General features: G+C 43.9%; 1 protein-coding gene across 1 annotated transcript in view; it reads left to right on the top strand.

Moving 5' to 3' along the window:
- Positions 1–517, top strand: part of hltf (helicase-like transcription factor) — a 94,090-nt gene extending 93,573 nt beyond the window's left edge. The window contains exon 39 of the mRNA XM_052018642.1: positions 51–517. Within this exon, the coding sequence (XP_051874602.1) occupies positions 51–197 (147 nt within the window). The 3' untranslated portion in view covers positions 198–517. The remainder of the gene's footprint in view (positions 1–50) is intronic.
- The last annotated feature ends 12,717 nt before the right edge of the window (positions 518–13,234 follow it).

The following is a 13,234-nucleotide window of genomic DNA, read 5'->3' as shown; positions in this document are numbered from 1 at the left end:
AGAAGCTTCACCATCGTCCAGTAAATCTTGCCTTGTTTGCACGTTTGCAGTTCATTGTGAAGGACTCCGTGGAGGAAAATATGATGAAGATTCAGAACAAGAAGCAGGAACTTGTTGCAGGAGCTTTTGGTTCCAAAAGACAGCGGGAAATAAAGCAGGGCCGGATTGAAGAGATCAAGATCTTGATCAACATGTGATACCAGTTTCTGCTGGCTTAAATGTTTTATTTTCTCTCTTCCTTCCAAGAAATCTGAATCATTGAAATTTTAAGATTTTGCAGACCAAACAAATTTGAATGAGAAGGTAACTTTAATACAAAATGTTTAATGGCTTCCATAAGTTAGAGTCTATAAAACAAATCCAGTTTAATATATGCGCCAGTTTGTTCTTCAGATGGAGGAGATGCTACAGTCAAAAGTGCCAACCCTCAGATACGACATTAAAACATAGAGATTAAAATAATTTTTGTCAAGGGAAATCTAAAGATACATTTCTTCATTATTCAGCAGATGCAGCTCAGAGCAGCTGCTGTTTCATCTCACTGTTATTTTGGGGGGGGGGGGGGGGGGGGAGGTTTCTGTGTGACTGTGTTTGCCTGACTGCAGTGAATTCGCTGTGCGAAGAGGATTGATGCATCTTTGACATGTGATGAGATCTGACCTAAAGGGAAGTTTGTTTTCACTCATCCTTGCATTGTTGTACGATGTGATCTAGCTAAGGATTTTATTTCAATCTTAAGCTTGAGGACACATGTCCAGTTCCATTTTTTTTTAATCACCAGGACTATGTGGTGGGCCCTTGATGAGACCAAGTGCTGTTGATGTACTGAGCACACCTTGCAATGTAATGCCAGCATCACACCATTGATGCAGATTAAGAATGGGTCTAGCAGTTCAAAACACAGCATTCAGGAGGTGCTGAGGGCCTTTAACAGCAGCTGAAGCTACAACACAAGACTGCATACATGCTGATCAGTGCAGCATGCAATTGGCAAAACTCACCCATGGATCAGGTCAAACATTTGCAGTCCTGCCTCGTATAGTCAGGAATGGTGGTGGTCAAGTGGTCGGCACAATGGCACAGCTAGTAGAGCTGCAGCCTCACAGTTCCAGCGTTCTGAGTTCAATACTGACCTCCAGTGCCCTCTGTTTGGAGATTGAATGTTCTCTGTGTGTATTTCCTCTGGGTGCTCTAATTTCCTCTGACGTCCCAAAGACGTGCAGATTGGAAGGTTAATTAGCTACAGTAAATTGCCCTTGGTGTGTGTAATCTGCAGGACAGTTGCAGGGAATGTGGAGAGAATAGGCTGTAGGGAATTGTTCTGTGAACTTGATGGTCCTAAATGCCCTTCACCTATGGGACTATAGAAGCAATGAATGGGAGGAACGTATCAGTCCTCAATGATGGTGGTGAGTAGTATGGACATGGAAAATCCATGTTATTTTCACTTATCTTTAGTCAGAAGTACTGAATGAATGATTTTTCTCTGCCTCTTTCTTCGATGGGGAGTAACGAAAGTATATAGGGTGCTAGCCTTTGCCAGCTGGGCATAGAATAAAAAAGCAAGGAAGTTGGGGTGGAGCTTTGTTAAATGTCGATCCACATCTGGAATATTGCGTTCAGCTTTGATTGCCGCAGTTTAGGAAGGATGTGATTGGTGTGGAGAAGGTGCAGAGTAGATACACAGGGTGCTGGCTGGGATGGAGTGTCTCTCAGAGAGATTGGATAGGCTGGGTTTGTTTTGGAGCGGAAGAGGCTGAGGGGAACTGTTAGAGGTGTAAACGATTATGAGGGCATAGATGGGACAGACAATTGTAAACTTTTCCCCACAGCAGAGGTATCCATAACCAGAGTGCAGAGCCTTATTGTGAGCAATAAAATGTTCAGAGGGGATACAAGGAAAAGTCTTTCACCCAGAGGGTGGTTGGATTTTGGAATGCACTGCTCGAGAGGGTGGTGGAGGCAGAGACTTCTAAGAAGTATCTGGATGAGCATTTGAATTGTCAAGGCATGGAAAGCCACAGACCAATGCTGGTGAGTGGGGTTAGTACAGATGGATACTTAATGGTTGGCATGGACAGGGTGGGCCGAAGGGCCAGTTTCTGTGCTGTGTGACTTAATGACACCATGTCCACTTTATCTAATAACAGTCTTCAGCTTTGATTCACCCCATGTCATATGAAGAGGCAGCTGAGTGCATTGGCAACTACAAAGGCTGTGGGACCCAACAGCACCCTGGCTGTATTACTAAAGAAGTGATACCCTATGAGTCAGCTGCTTCAGTGTAGCCATAACATCCACTTGGGAATTCAGATGTACCTAGTCCTTAAAATCCATGACCATTCTCAATCAATCAACAAGCAGCCTATTCAGAAACTCAACTAAACAAGTCACATAAATATTTTGGCTTTGGAGCAAGTGATCAGCTCCTCGTGTACCCTGGTGTCAGTTATCTTTTTCTGATAATGTTCCAGGAAATTATCTGGCTTGGTTAGATGTGCTATCTAAGTGGAAGTTGTGGGGAAAGAAAATAACTTGTGCAACAAGTGGAGCTTTCATTTATGTGCAAGAAAGTCATCACATTTTAAAGACTTGACATAACTTGAGAAGAATAGACTGGCTGACAGTGCAGTCAAAGGCTGTACTGTTGGAGCTGCTGTCTGTCTTTGATTTGAACTTGTTATTGCTTCTTTTCAAGCTTCTTTCCTCCTTTTGAAATGTCTGTGGCCTGACAGTAGAAACAAGACCCTGAGTAGAAAGGAGTTGAAGAGGGAACCGGTAGCTTATGTGAGACCCAAAACTCTAGATATAAAAGCAGAAAATATCAGGAAAAACTCGGCACATCCAGGCAGCGAAACTCAGCGCATCCAGGCAGCATCTGTGAAAAGGGAAATAGTCAACATTTCGGTTCTGCAACCCTTCGCCTTCAAGGTCGAAGGTTAAAGCAGTGTCTTCCTGCAGCAGGAATCTGTAATACAATGGAATGTTGCTGAATGAAATGTTCAGATAAAAAGTCAATGTGATTTGCACATCATTGTTTATATCTTTTTATCTTTTTGTCAAGTGTTGAAACAGCCACATACCAACTAAAAGGCAACAAGGCTTCGGGAGCAGATGTTTCAAACTTGGCAGCGAGGAACTTCCCTCACTTAATCCACAAATTTATCATCTGCATCTGGGAAATGCCAGGGACCTTGTTTTTTATAGCACGCTGAATTTGGAAGGCGTTTGACTAACCTGCAGTCAGTTGAGAAGGTTCTCAGTTGGGTGTGCTGGTGGCAGAAGAGTCTCCCTTGAAACAGTAACAATTGTAACAAGTAATGGTAATGTACTATGGAGACACAAGAGAGTATAGATGCTGGAAACCAGGGCAAGAAACAATGTGCTGGAGAAACACACAGAACACTGGAGGAACTCAGTGGGTCAGGCAGCATCTATGGAGGGTAAGTATTGAGGAAGGACATGTGGCCGTAGTAGTGAGTATGGATTCCCTCCATAGATACTGCCTGACCCACAGAGTTCCTCCAGCGTATTGTGTATTGCTTCAGATTCCAGCATCTGCAGTCTTTTGTGTCTCCAGTGTGCTACAGGAACTCAGCAGGCTGAGTAGCACACAAGAGACTGCAGATGCTGGAATCTGGAGCAACAAACAATATGGTGGAGGAACTCTGCATCAGGACTGGATGCTGCCTGACCCACAGAGTTTCGACCTGAAATGTCGACAGTTCCTTCCCGCCCCCATAGATGCTGCTCAACCCACTGAGTACCTCAAACATAGTGTTTGTAACTGTAATGTACTTCTGGTTGTGCTGAGACAGCCCTAGCACAGTCACAGGTTGAAGATTTCTGATTCAATTTATTCTGGTACATTAGAAATGGGTGTTCCCCAAATAATGCCATCATCTGTTGCATGCCTGATGCTGGGATAACGTTTGGAGCACATGGAAGTGCCAGTCCCATTTCACCAGGGAATGATCTCTAGCACTATCCATTTAAAGTCAAGGTTGGAAAGTGGCCAGAATTGGAATAATTTGTTGATCTTGTTGGAAATGAGGAGCTTGAGACATGGAGAGGATTGAACACGAGGATGAGACGCTGCTGGGCAGAACGCAGACGGCTGGTGAGTAAACAGGACCACACACATCAGTATAACTCTCACTGAAAGAAGGCATCAGTTTGGAGGCCAGCCAGGAGAGCTTTAGAATTGTACTGCGCAGGTAGCCCTTCGGCCCACCACGTCCGTGCTGACCATTTTGCTCATCTACACTAATCCCATTTGCCTGCATTAGGGCTGTATCCTATTATGCCTCACCTATTTAAGTGTCTGTTTAAATGTCTCTTAAACTTAGTAATTGTATCTCTGGTGCAATAGCTGAGTCTGAAGGTAACAAAGGTTTGGGTTTCAGAAGTAGCTGGACTAAGGCTGGGGAGAGAGAGTGGAGGGTTGGTTATCTCTCACACTTCTTAGTATGGCACTATAGTAACTTTTCACTGTGAGAGTCACAGGGAACAGCCCACAAGGACATTCTGCCAGGGATCAGATGTCGATCTGTGGAGTGGGAGCACTGGTTGATAGTTTTCCTTCCCCGGCCCAAGGATACTCAGGACAACACTGGTCAAAATCAGCCACCAAGACGGACTGGAACTCGAACCCAGGATGTTGTGGTCTGCTGGGATCAGTACCACCAACTGGATGATGAGGAAGAAACGTTTACAAGTGCTGTGTTGGCACACAGGTAGGAGTTGAGGGGAGGGAAGGTTTGTTTCTGCAGAAGTCCAACTGAAGCGATTCAATCTCCTTTCATTCCTGCCAGGATTTATTTTCCCTGTAGAAAATGCTACGCTAATAAGCTGAGATGAAATTAAATGTATTAGATATATTTCACTTTTAAACTGCATGTCATGGTGTTACTGCCTAAATGGGGCATAGTGGACAGTGAAGAAGTCAGTCTAAGGTTACATCAGGATCTAGATTAGTAGGGTCAGTGGGCAGGGGTATGGCAGATGGAATTTAACACAGACAAGTGTGAAGTGTTACATTATAGGAAGTTAAACTGGGGCAGGACATGCACAGTGAATGGCAGGGCCCTGGGGAGTGTTGTTGAACAGTGAGACCTTGCGGTAGAAGTACATAGTTCCCTGAAAGTGGAGACAGAATGCTTGTCTTCATTGGCCGAGGCATTGAGTGTAGCATTTGGGAGGTCATGTTACAATTGTACAGATCATTGGTGAGGTTGGTTAGTGGATTGAGTGCAGTTCTGGTCTATAAGAAAGATAATGTATTTATTTATTAGTCACATGTACATTGAAACACAGTGAAATGCAACTTTTTGCATTATTGAGAATGTTCTGGGGGCAGCCTGCAAGTGTCGCCACTCTTCTGGCACCAACATAGCATGCCCACAGCTCCTAACCCGTATGTCTGGAATGTGGGAGGAAACCGGAGCACCCGGAGGAAACCCATGCAGACACAGGGAGAACGTACAAACTCCTTACAGATAGCGGCCAGAATTGAACCTGGATCGCTGGTGCTGTAATAGCATTATGCTAACTGCTACACCATCGTGTGATTAAGCTAGAGAGGGTGTGGAAACAATTCACAGGAAAGTTGCCTGGACTGGAGGGCTTGAGTTATGAGCTGAGATTGGAGAGGTTGGGACTGTTTTCCCTGGAGCGGAGGCTGAGGGGTGACCTTACAGAGGCTTATAAAATCATGAGGAGTATAGATAGGGTAGGTAGTCGCAGTGTTTTCTCCAGGGTATGGAATCCAAAACTAGAGGGCATAAGTTTAAGGTGAGAGGGGAAAGGCTTGGAGGGAATCTGAGGGGCAAGTTTTTTTTCACACCAACAGTGGTAGTTGGTAGTGGCAGGCACGGTAGTGTAGCAGTTAACATAACACTATTACAGCGCCAGCGACCCGGGTTCAATTCTCACTGCTGTCTGAAAGGAGTTTGTACATTCTCCCAGTGTCGGCATGGGTTTCCTCCGGGTGCTCCGGTTTCCTCCCACGTTCCAAAGACATACAGGTTAGGAAGTTGTGGGCATGCTATGTTGGCACCGGAAGCGTGGCGACACTTGCGGACTGCCCCCCTGAACACTTTACACAAAAGATGCATCTCATTGTGTTTCAATGTACATGTGACTAATAAAGATATCTTATATGGAATGAGCTGCCAGAGGAGGTGATAGAGGTGGGTACAGTTACAATGTTTGAAAGACATGTGGACAGGTACATGGATAGGAGAGATTTGGAAAGATATGGGCCAAGTGTGGGCAAGTGAGATTAGCGTGGATAGTTACCTTGGTTGGTATTGATGAGTTTGGGTGAAGGGTCTGTATAACTTTGACTCCATGTAGCAGTGTGCCGGGCAGAACAGCAGATGTCACTCCCTGCAGCTCACACGATAGGCGCCATAGTGCTGCTACTGATCCTAAAAATAAAGGCCAGTAACTGTTGTGCGCATTACAAGTGCGAGCTTCCATATTCCCCGCACGCAACATCACATGAGCCCGGGATTCTGCGGGTGACGCAAACGCCTGGCCGCAAACCTTTATCGTGGCTCACCCTTTGCAAGAGTTTGACCCGTCCTCGCCACCTGCCACGTTAAGTAAAACTTAATGTTCACACATGCCTCAGTGCTTCACACTGGCCATTTATAACCGCGGAAGATGCAATCGAGGTCTATTCTCGACTGGGTGGGTGGAGGAGGGGAGGTGCAGAGGGGGAGAGAGTAGGTAGGTAAACACATGGTAAACCCTTCACGTCCAGAAGATGCGGAAGGCAAGACTGGTAGCATAAATGCAAGACTGGTAACATCACGGTCGGCGGGAGTGAGGCTGAGGTTTGGTGAGGATCAGTCCTTCAATAGGAATACCCACTTGTGGGCAGTGCAGAGGGCGGTCATCAAACGCATCTAATCTTTAAGGATAGCACACGGTATAATGGAATTATAAGTGGGGGAGTCAGTGAGTCGGGCCCCGCACTAAAATTTTGAGCCAAATCGGGCTCCAAAACCCCATTCCACTCTTTTTAAAATGTATTATAACCAGAGGCGTTCAAAAGACAGTTGAAACCGATTTAAAGATGTACATCACTTTTTTTTAAAGAAACAAATGCATTTAAGCCAACTACTGGTAATTAATTAAAACATAGATATATTGGGAAATAAAACTAGGCAGAGAAAAAAAGCATTTTTTACATACTACAGTGTGTGGAAGTCGGGAATGTACTGACATCCGCACTGCGGCTGGCCTGTGGTTGGCTACGGACCCGAAGAACGGCAGAACATTGTGCCTTGTAACATTTATGGGTTTCCTCTTTCAAGGAGAGGCAGCTTTGCGAAGGTTAGAGTAAAAGTTTAATGTTGTTTTACTTGTAATCCATTATCAGTGCAAGCTCTCATTGGATAATGAGAATAAGACAGGACATTGCTTGGTCCAGCAGCCAGTTTAGTATTATTGAGTATTATTATATAGTATTATTAAGTATTATTGCCATATTTTCACACTTCGTGGGCATTCTCTCACATAATACATGCAGTGCACCTATTTGCATCAACATGAACCGAGGAAGTGGGCCAAGGCATGGAAGGTGCTTTTTAACTTGGACGAGTGCAGTGTTGCATTTTGGTCAGTCTGGTTTAACAGGGCAGCACAAACACAGTGGATGGTAGGACCCTGGAGAAGTGTTGAAGAACAGAGAGACCTAGGGATACAGGTACATAGTCCCCTGAACGTGGGGACACAGGTAGACGGGGTGGTGAAGAAGGAGTCTGGCACGCTTGCCTTCATTGGTCAGGGCACTGAGTACAGGAGTTGGGATTTCTCGTTGCAACTGTACAAGTCGTTGGTGAGACCACACTTGTGCAGAGTTGTGGTCGCCCAGTTTATAGGAAGGGTGGTATTAAGCTGGAAGGGGTGCAGAAACGATTCACAAGGATATTATTTGGGACTGGTGGGCTTGAGTTATAGGGAGAGGCTGGATAGGCTGGGGCTTTTTTCCCCTGGAGCGTAGGAGGTGGAGTTTTTCCACACAGAGTGGTGTGAAAAACCACCTTCCTTGGAACGAGCTGCCAGAGGAAGGGGTAGAGATGGGTAAAATGCACAAGTGACACTTGGGTACATGAATAAAAAAGGTTCAGAGGGATATGGGAAATGGAAGTAGCTTGGATAGACATCTTGGTCGGCATGGACAAGTTTGGCTGAAGGGCCTGTGTCCGTGCTGCATGACTCTATTGCCCAGTGGTAGATTTTATCACAAGTATTAAGATTGCAGGGAAACCAATCTAATGCCAGTAACACTTGAACAGAATAATGCACTTTTGTTTACGTGTTTACAGCTTATCCCCATGGTCACTCTATTTTTATCCTGTCAGAGACATCTCCCTCTCCCACTGTCCCTGCAGCTTTACAATCTTTTTTTCTCCTTCCCAGTTCTGACGAAGGGTCTCCAACCTGAACCATTGGCTCTCTTTCTCTTCCCACAGGTGCTGCCTGACCTGCTGAGTATTTCCAGTATTTTCATTTTTATTTCAGATTTCCAACATCTGCAGTTTCTTTGATCTTTTTTTCAATGCACTTTCCATTTTCGTTACTTATCATTTAGGACTTTCGAGGATAAAAATTATTCATGTGTAAATGAATCACCATCACTGAATCTTTGCAGATTCAGCCTTTGTAGACTGAATAGTAGTCAGGCTAGTTAATGGGAAAAGGTACCTTGTTGGGTGTGCCTGTAGGCATGGAGTTGGAGACAGATATCAAAGACTCCTTGGAGCTTGTTACGGATTGTTACTATTGGTGAATGTCCCTTTAAGACATAGTACAGTTGTGTGTGTGTGTATGTGTGTGTGGCATGATTACGACAACAACAGGAGATACAGGACGTGATGACGTTTTTGGAGCGGTCAGTCAGAGAGGGGAGAGAGACACCCTGCCTGCTGGCCTCTGTATCGATGGATGAAAAACAATAACTGTGTCTGTCACTACAACCCACGTATGGATTTTTGGAATAATCCAGTGGAGTCCACTTTGTCGTTAACCTGTAGAAGGAAACAGGTATTTGTGTGGACGACCATGTCTTGAGTGCCTTTTGGGGTGGCAGATACTTCGGAACGAAGCAGTGGAGTAGTCACTGCCGAGTAGACACTGAGGTGTCGTATGGATTCCATCGTGGAACATTTGGATTTTGTCATTACTCTCTATTTTTTCTCTACATTTCCTCTTCAGTCAATGGTGGCTTTGCAGAAGCCTTTGCTCACGTTTCACCTTATGGCTTGCTGAACTGAACTTTGAGAACTATTCCTAGACTTGGAGTTTGGGAATTTGCCACACACACACTTCGAGTTTAGTTTTTAGGGTTAATGTTTGATATCTAACATTTTTACTTTTATTTTTCTTATTATAATAAGTAGTTATTATTAAAACAGTTTCTAACACTTATACATGACTCGGCGTGTTTCTTTTGTTGCTGGTACGTAACAGAGCTTTTGAGGAATTCGTCTAGTGTTTGTTACATTGACACCTCAATTTTGCTGTAAGGAAACTTTTTAAATCTCTGTGGGGATCAGGACTTGACAAGGCAGGCTTTCACAAGTAATCCAAAACCTAATTACATGATGTGCAACGTACTTCTTCCATATTTATTCTGAAGCACAGACTTAAGTACAATTGTGCCCGAATGATTAGATATCATGGATTTAAAAGGCCAGCAGATAACATCATTCCCTAAGGACTTCAACACTTTTAGACGGTGAGTTGCTTTGTCCAAACTATTACACAGGCACGGCCTGTGAACGTTAGACCTGCCTTCCAGTTGGTATCAAATGTCGGCCGCCTCAGCGTGATCAGCTGGTAGGACGTATGGAACGGCATTCTCTCAGTCCCATGGATGGCAGTGGTCATGTTGCTCAGCCAGAAACACAAGGAAAAGTAAATGTGAAACCTCAATTGCAGCAGGTCTTTCCAATCGTACTGCATTTGCAATTGAACCCTTTGCGAAATGTTTCCAGGAACTATAGTTACATCAGAGGTGCTATTTTTGGGAAGGTGTCACGTGAAAAGCCGTATGGTTGACTTGGATAGCAAGTCACAGTGGGACAGTCAAGGCACTAGAGCGATTTATGGGACTATGACTTGCTCAGCAGCTAAAAGTGGGAGCTTATTCAGTCCAAAAAGCTAGGCTGGTACATTACAACCAATGGAGTGAGTTTACATTGCTGAATAGATTTGCACTCTTCCCTGTCCCAGTAGCGTTATAGAGCACAGAAGTAGGCTCTTCAGCTCACCAGATCCCTCTGACTATCAAGGGCCTATCTACACTAATCCTATTTTATTCACCCCCTCATTCACATCAACTCCCTCCAAATTACTTCACCGCACATAGAACACTACAGCACAGTACAGGCCCTTTGGCCCACAATGTTGTGCCGACATTTTATCCTGCTCTGAGATCTATCTAACCCTTCCCTCCCACATAGCCCTCTATTTTTCTATCATTCATGTGTCTATCTAAGAGTCTCTTAAATGTCCCTAATGTATCTGCCCCCACAACCTCTGCCGGCAGTGTGTTCCACGCACCCACCACTCTCTGTGTAAAAAAAAAAACTTACCCCTGACATCCCCCTTATACCTTCCTCCAATCACCTTAAAATTATGTCCCCTCATGTTAGCCATTGTTGCCCTGGGAAAAAGTCTCTGACTGTCCACTCGATCTATGCCTCTTATCATCTTGTACACCTCAGACTAGGAGCAATTTACAGTGGCCATTTAACCTGCCAGTCTGCACACCCTTCGGATGTGGGAGGAAACCCCTACGGGCACAGGGAGAACGTGCAAACTCCTTGCAGAGAGCACCTGGGGTCAGGATTGAAACCAGGTCCCTGGAACTGTGCAGCAGTAGCTCCACGAGCCGTGCCAATGGAGTAGTTCCTAAAGCTGATACAGTGAGACAGAGAAGCTTGTGTAGGTTCCAATGAATCAGAGGTAACCTGACAAATCCCCCTGAGCCAGATGTTTTACACCATATATTAAGGATCTAGCTCAAGCTTGGTAGGATACCCTTCAACTTAGATACCTACTGAGGTTTAGAAATGTGCAAAAACTACAACACTGGCTGCAGCAGAACTTAAATCTTGTATGAATTATGACTTAATGTGGCTTTAGAGTTTCAGGAAGAAAATGTACATCGCAAGGGAAGGGACCAAGCTTTGCAAAAATTACAGCCGTAAAAAAAGATTTGTCTGCTACAGAATATGGATGTTACTGGGAATGCCAGCTTTTATTATCCATCCCCAACCAGTAGATATGGAGTTACATATAGGCCATACCAGGTACAGAGTGCTGATTTCCTTCCATGCAGGGCATTAGTGATCCAGATATGAAATGACAATAAATCCTCTGGTTTCATGGTTACCATTACTGAGACTAACTTTTTAGTTCCAGGTTTAATTAGTTGAATTTAAATTTCCTGGCAGCCATTGTGGGATTTGAACTTTAGATCTAACTTTGGTTGCTAGTCCAGTAAGTTGATCACTATGCTACCGTTCCCCTAAAGTGCAGTGTACTAAGGAACTTTGCAAAGAATTAAGAATCATGCAAAGAAAAATAAAGAAAAATGAGGAATGCTAAACATGAAGCAAGAAAAGGAGCAAGAAATGAGAATGCCAAGTGCCCAGTTTGAGTCAGCACAGTCATTTCTTTGTAATATGGCCAACATGCTCAATTTCTCCTCCTAGCTGACAAGTATGCAACCCTGACACAAACATTCATTAATACCCAAGAGAAACAGTCAAATTTAAGCCTTGCTTTGGAGCATGTGAACATGAGTGAGCTTCATGACTAGCTTCACCAGGCTACCCATCCTACCTCGATGATAAATATTAACTAGTACCCTATTCTTTGAAATGTTGCTATAGGATTTCAAAAATCTACCATATGGAAGTCTCAGATTAACAAATTTGTAAGGTTAGCCCTCTAGAAAATAGCAGTGCCCACTGTCACACTCCAGCCCCTTGCTCTTTCCAGCATTAAAACACCCAAAACCCTGCCTTACAAAGTCAGCAAATTCCCATTGGTGTCATGCACTTAGCACCGACAACAGTGGAAAATAAAAGCAAAGGAGTTTCCATCCGTGATCAGCGGCAAGTTCACTTGTCAGAGTCACAAAGCACAGAAACAGGCCCTTCACCCAGCATGTCCATGCTGACTATTTATACTAATCCCATTTGGTCCATAGTCTTCCACGTGCTGGCGATTCAAGTGTTTGATTTGTGCCTGACTAGAATTATATACTACCCCAATGTTAAAAGAATCTAGATTTTCATCATCTTGGTTATGAAGACTTTACGAGCATCGTACTGCGAAAAGGAATAAGGTTTCCTTGTGCTGCAGTACAGTGTTCTGGAGAGAACTGATAAAAAGAGAGAAATTAATGGCATTTCCTGATTGCTTCACACTTCGAGCACGTATGTCAGGGCTGGTTACGCAAGTGGGAACTAGCTTACCCTTAACACACATCAACAAATAGTGACACGCTGCCCATGTCATTCTCTTCACTTAGAGCACATCATTGGCAGTGCAACCCCTATTCCCAATATGTACAACCCCTTGCTTCACCCATCAGTAGCATGTCCCTGTAACTCCAGACTGCTGATGATAAATCATTGATCTTGTCTGTTCGAGACACAGCTTGTTTACTAACTGAATTTCTTCAATTCTCTGCAAAATCTCATTCATTCTGTTGCATGATTATAACAAAAGCCATGGATCAGTATTAAGACTCCTCCCTCTCCAGTTTGAGCAGAAGGTTGAGAGTTCAAGCCCTAAATTAGAGACTCAATCACAAAATCTAGGTTGATGCTCTACTGTGTCACATATGTCACCTTTCACATTTGTTAAACTGAGACTTCCATCTTACCATGCAAGTAGACTTTTGATATCCTGCAGCAAAATTTCAAAGAATTGCATTCCAAACAATGTTTATCACGGCAAATAAAAAAGGTTACATTGCCACTGTGGGAGCTAACAATGCACAGGCTGGACTGCTCCATATTTGAACCTTGTAATGAATACAATATTTGCCCATAAAAGTATTTCATTGGTTATAAAGCACTTGGGATATTCTAAAGTCATGAAGGTAAGATATGGTTTTCTTTTTACATCCATCTTTTAACATTTTGAAAATGGCAGTTGATAAAATGTCTCAAATTTCACACAGATTCCAACAGAATCAAAG

The sequence above is a fragment of the Pristis pectinata genome, chromosome 6 (assembly GCF_009764475.1).
Source record: "Pristis pectinata isolate sPriPec2 chromosome 6, sPriPec2.1.pri, whole genome shotgun sequence".
NCBI lineage: Eukaryota > Metazoa > Chordata > Chondrichthyes > Rhinopristiformes > Pristidae > Pristis > Pristis pectinata.
This window is presented reverse-complemented; position numbering and strand designations above follow the sequence as displayed.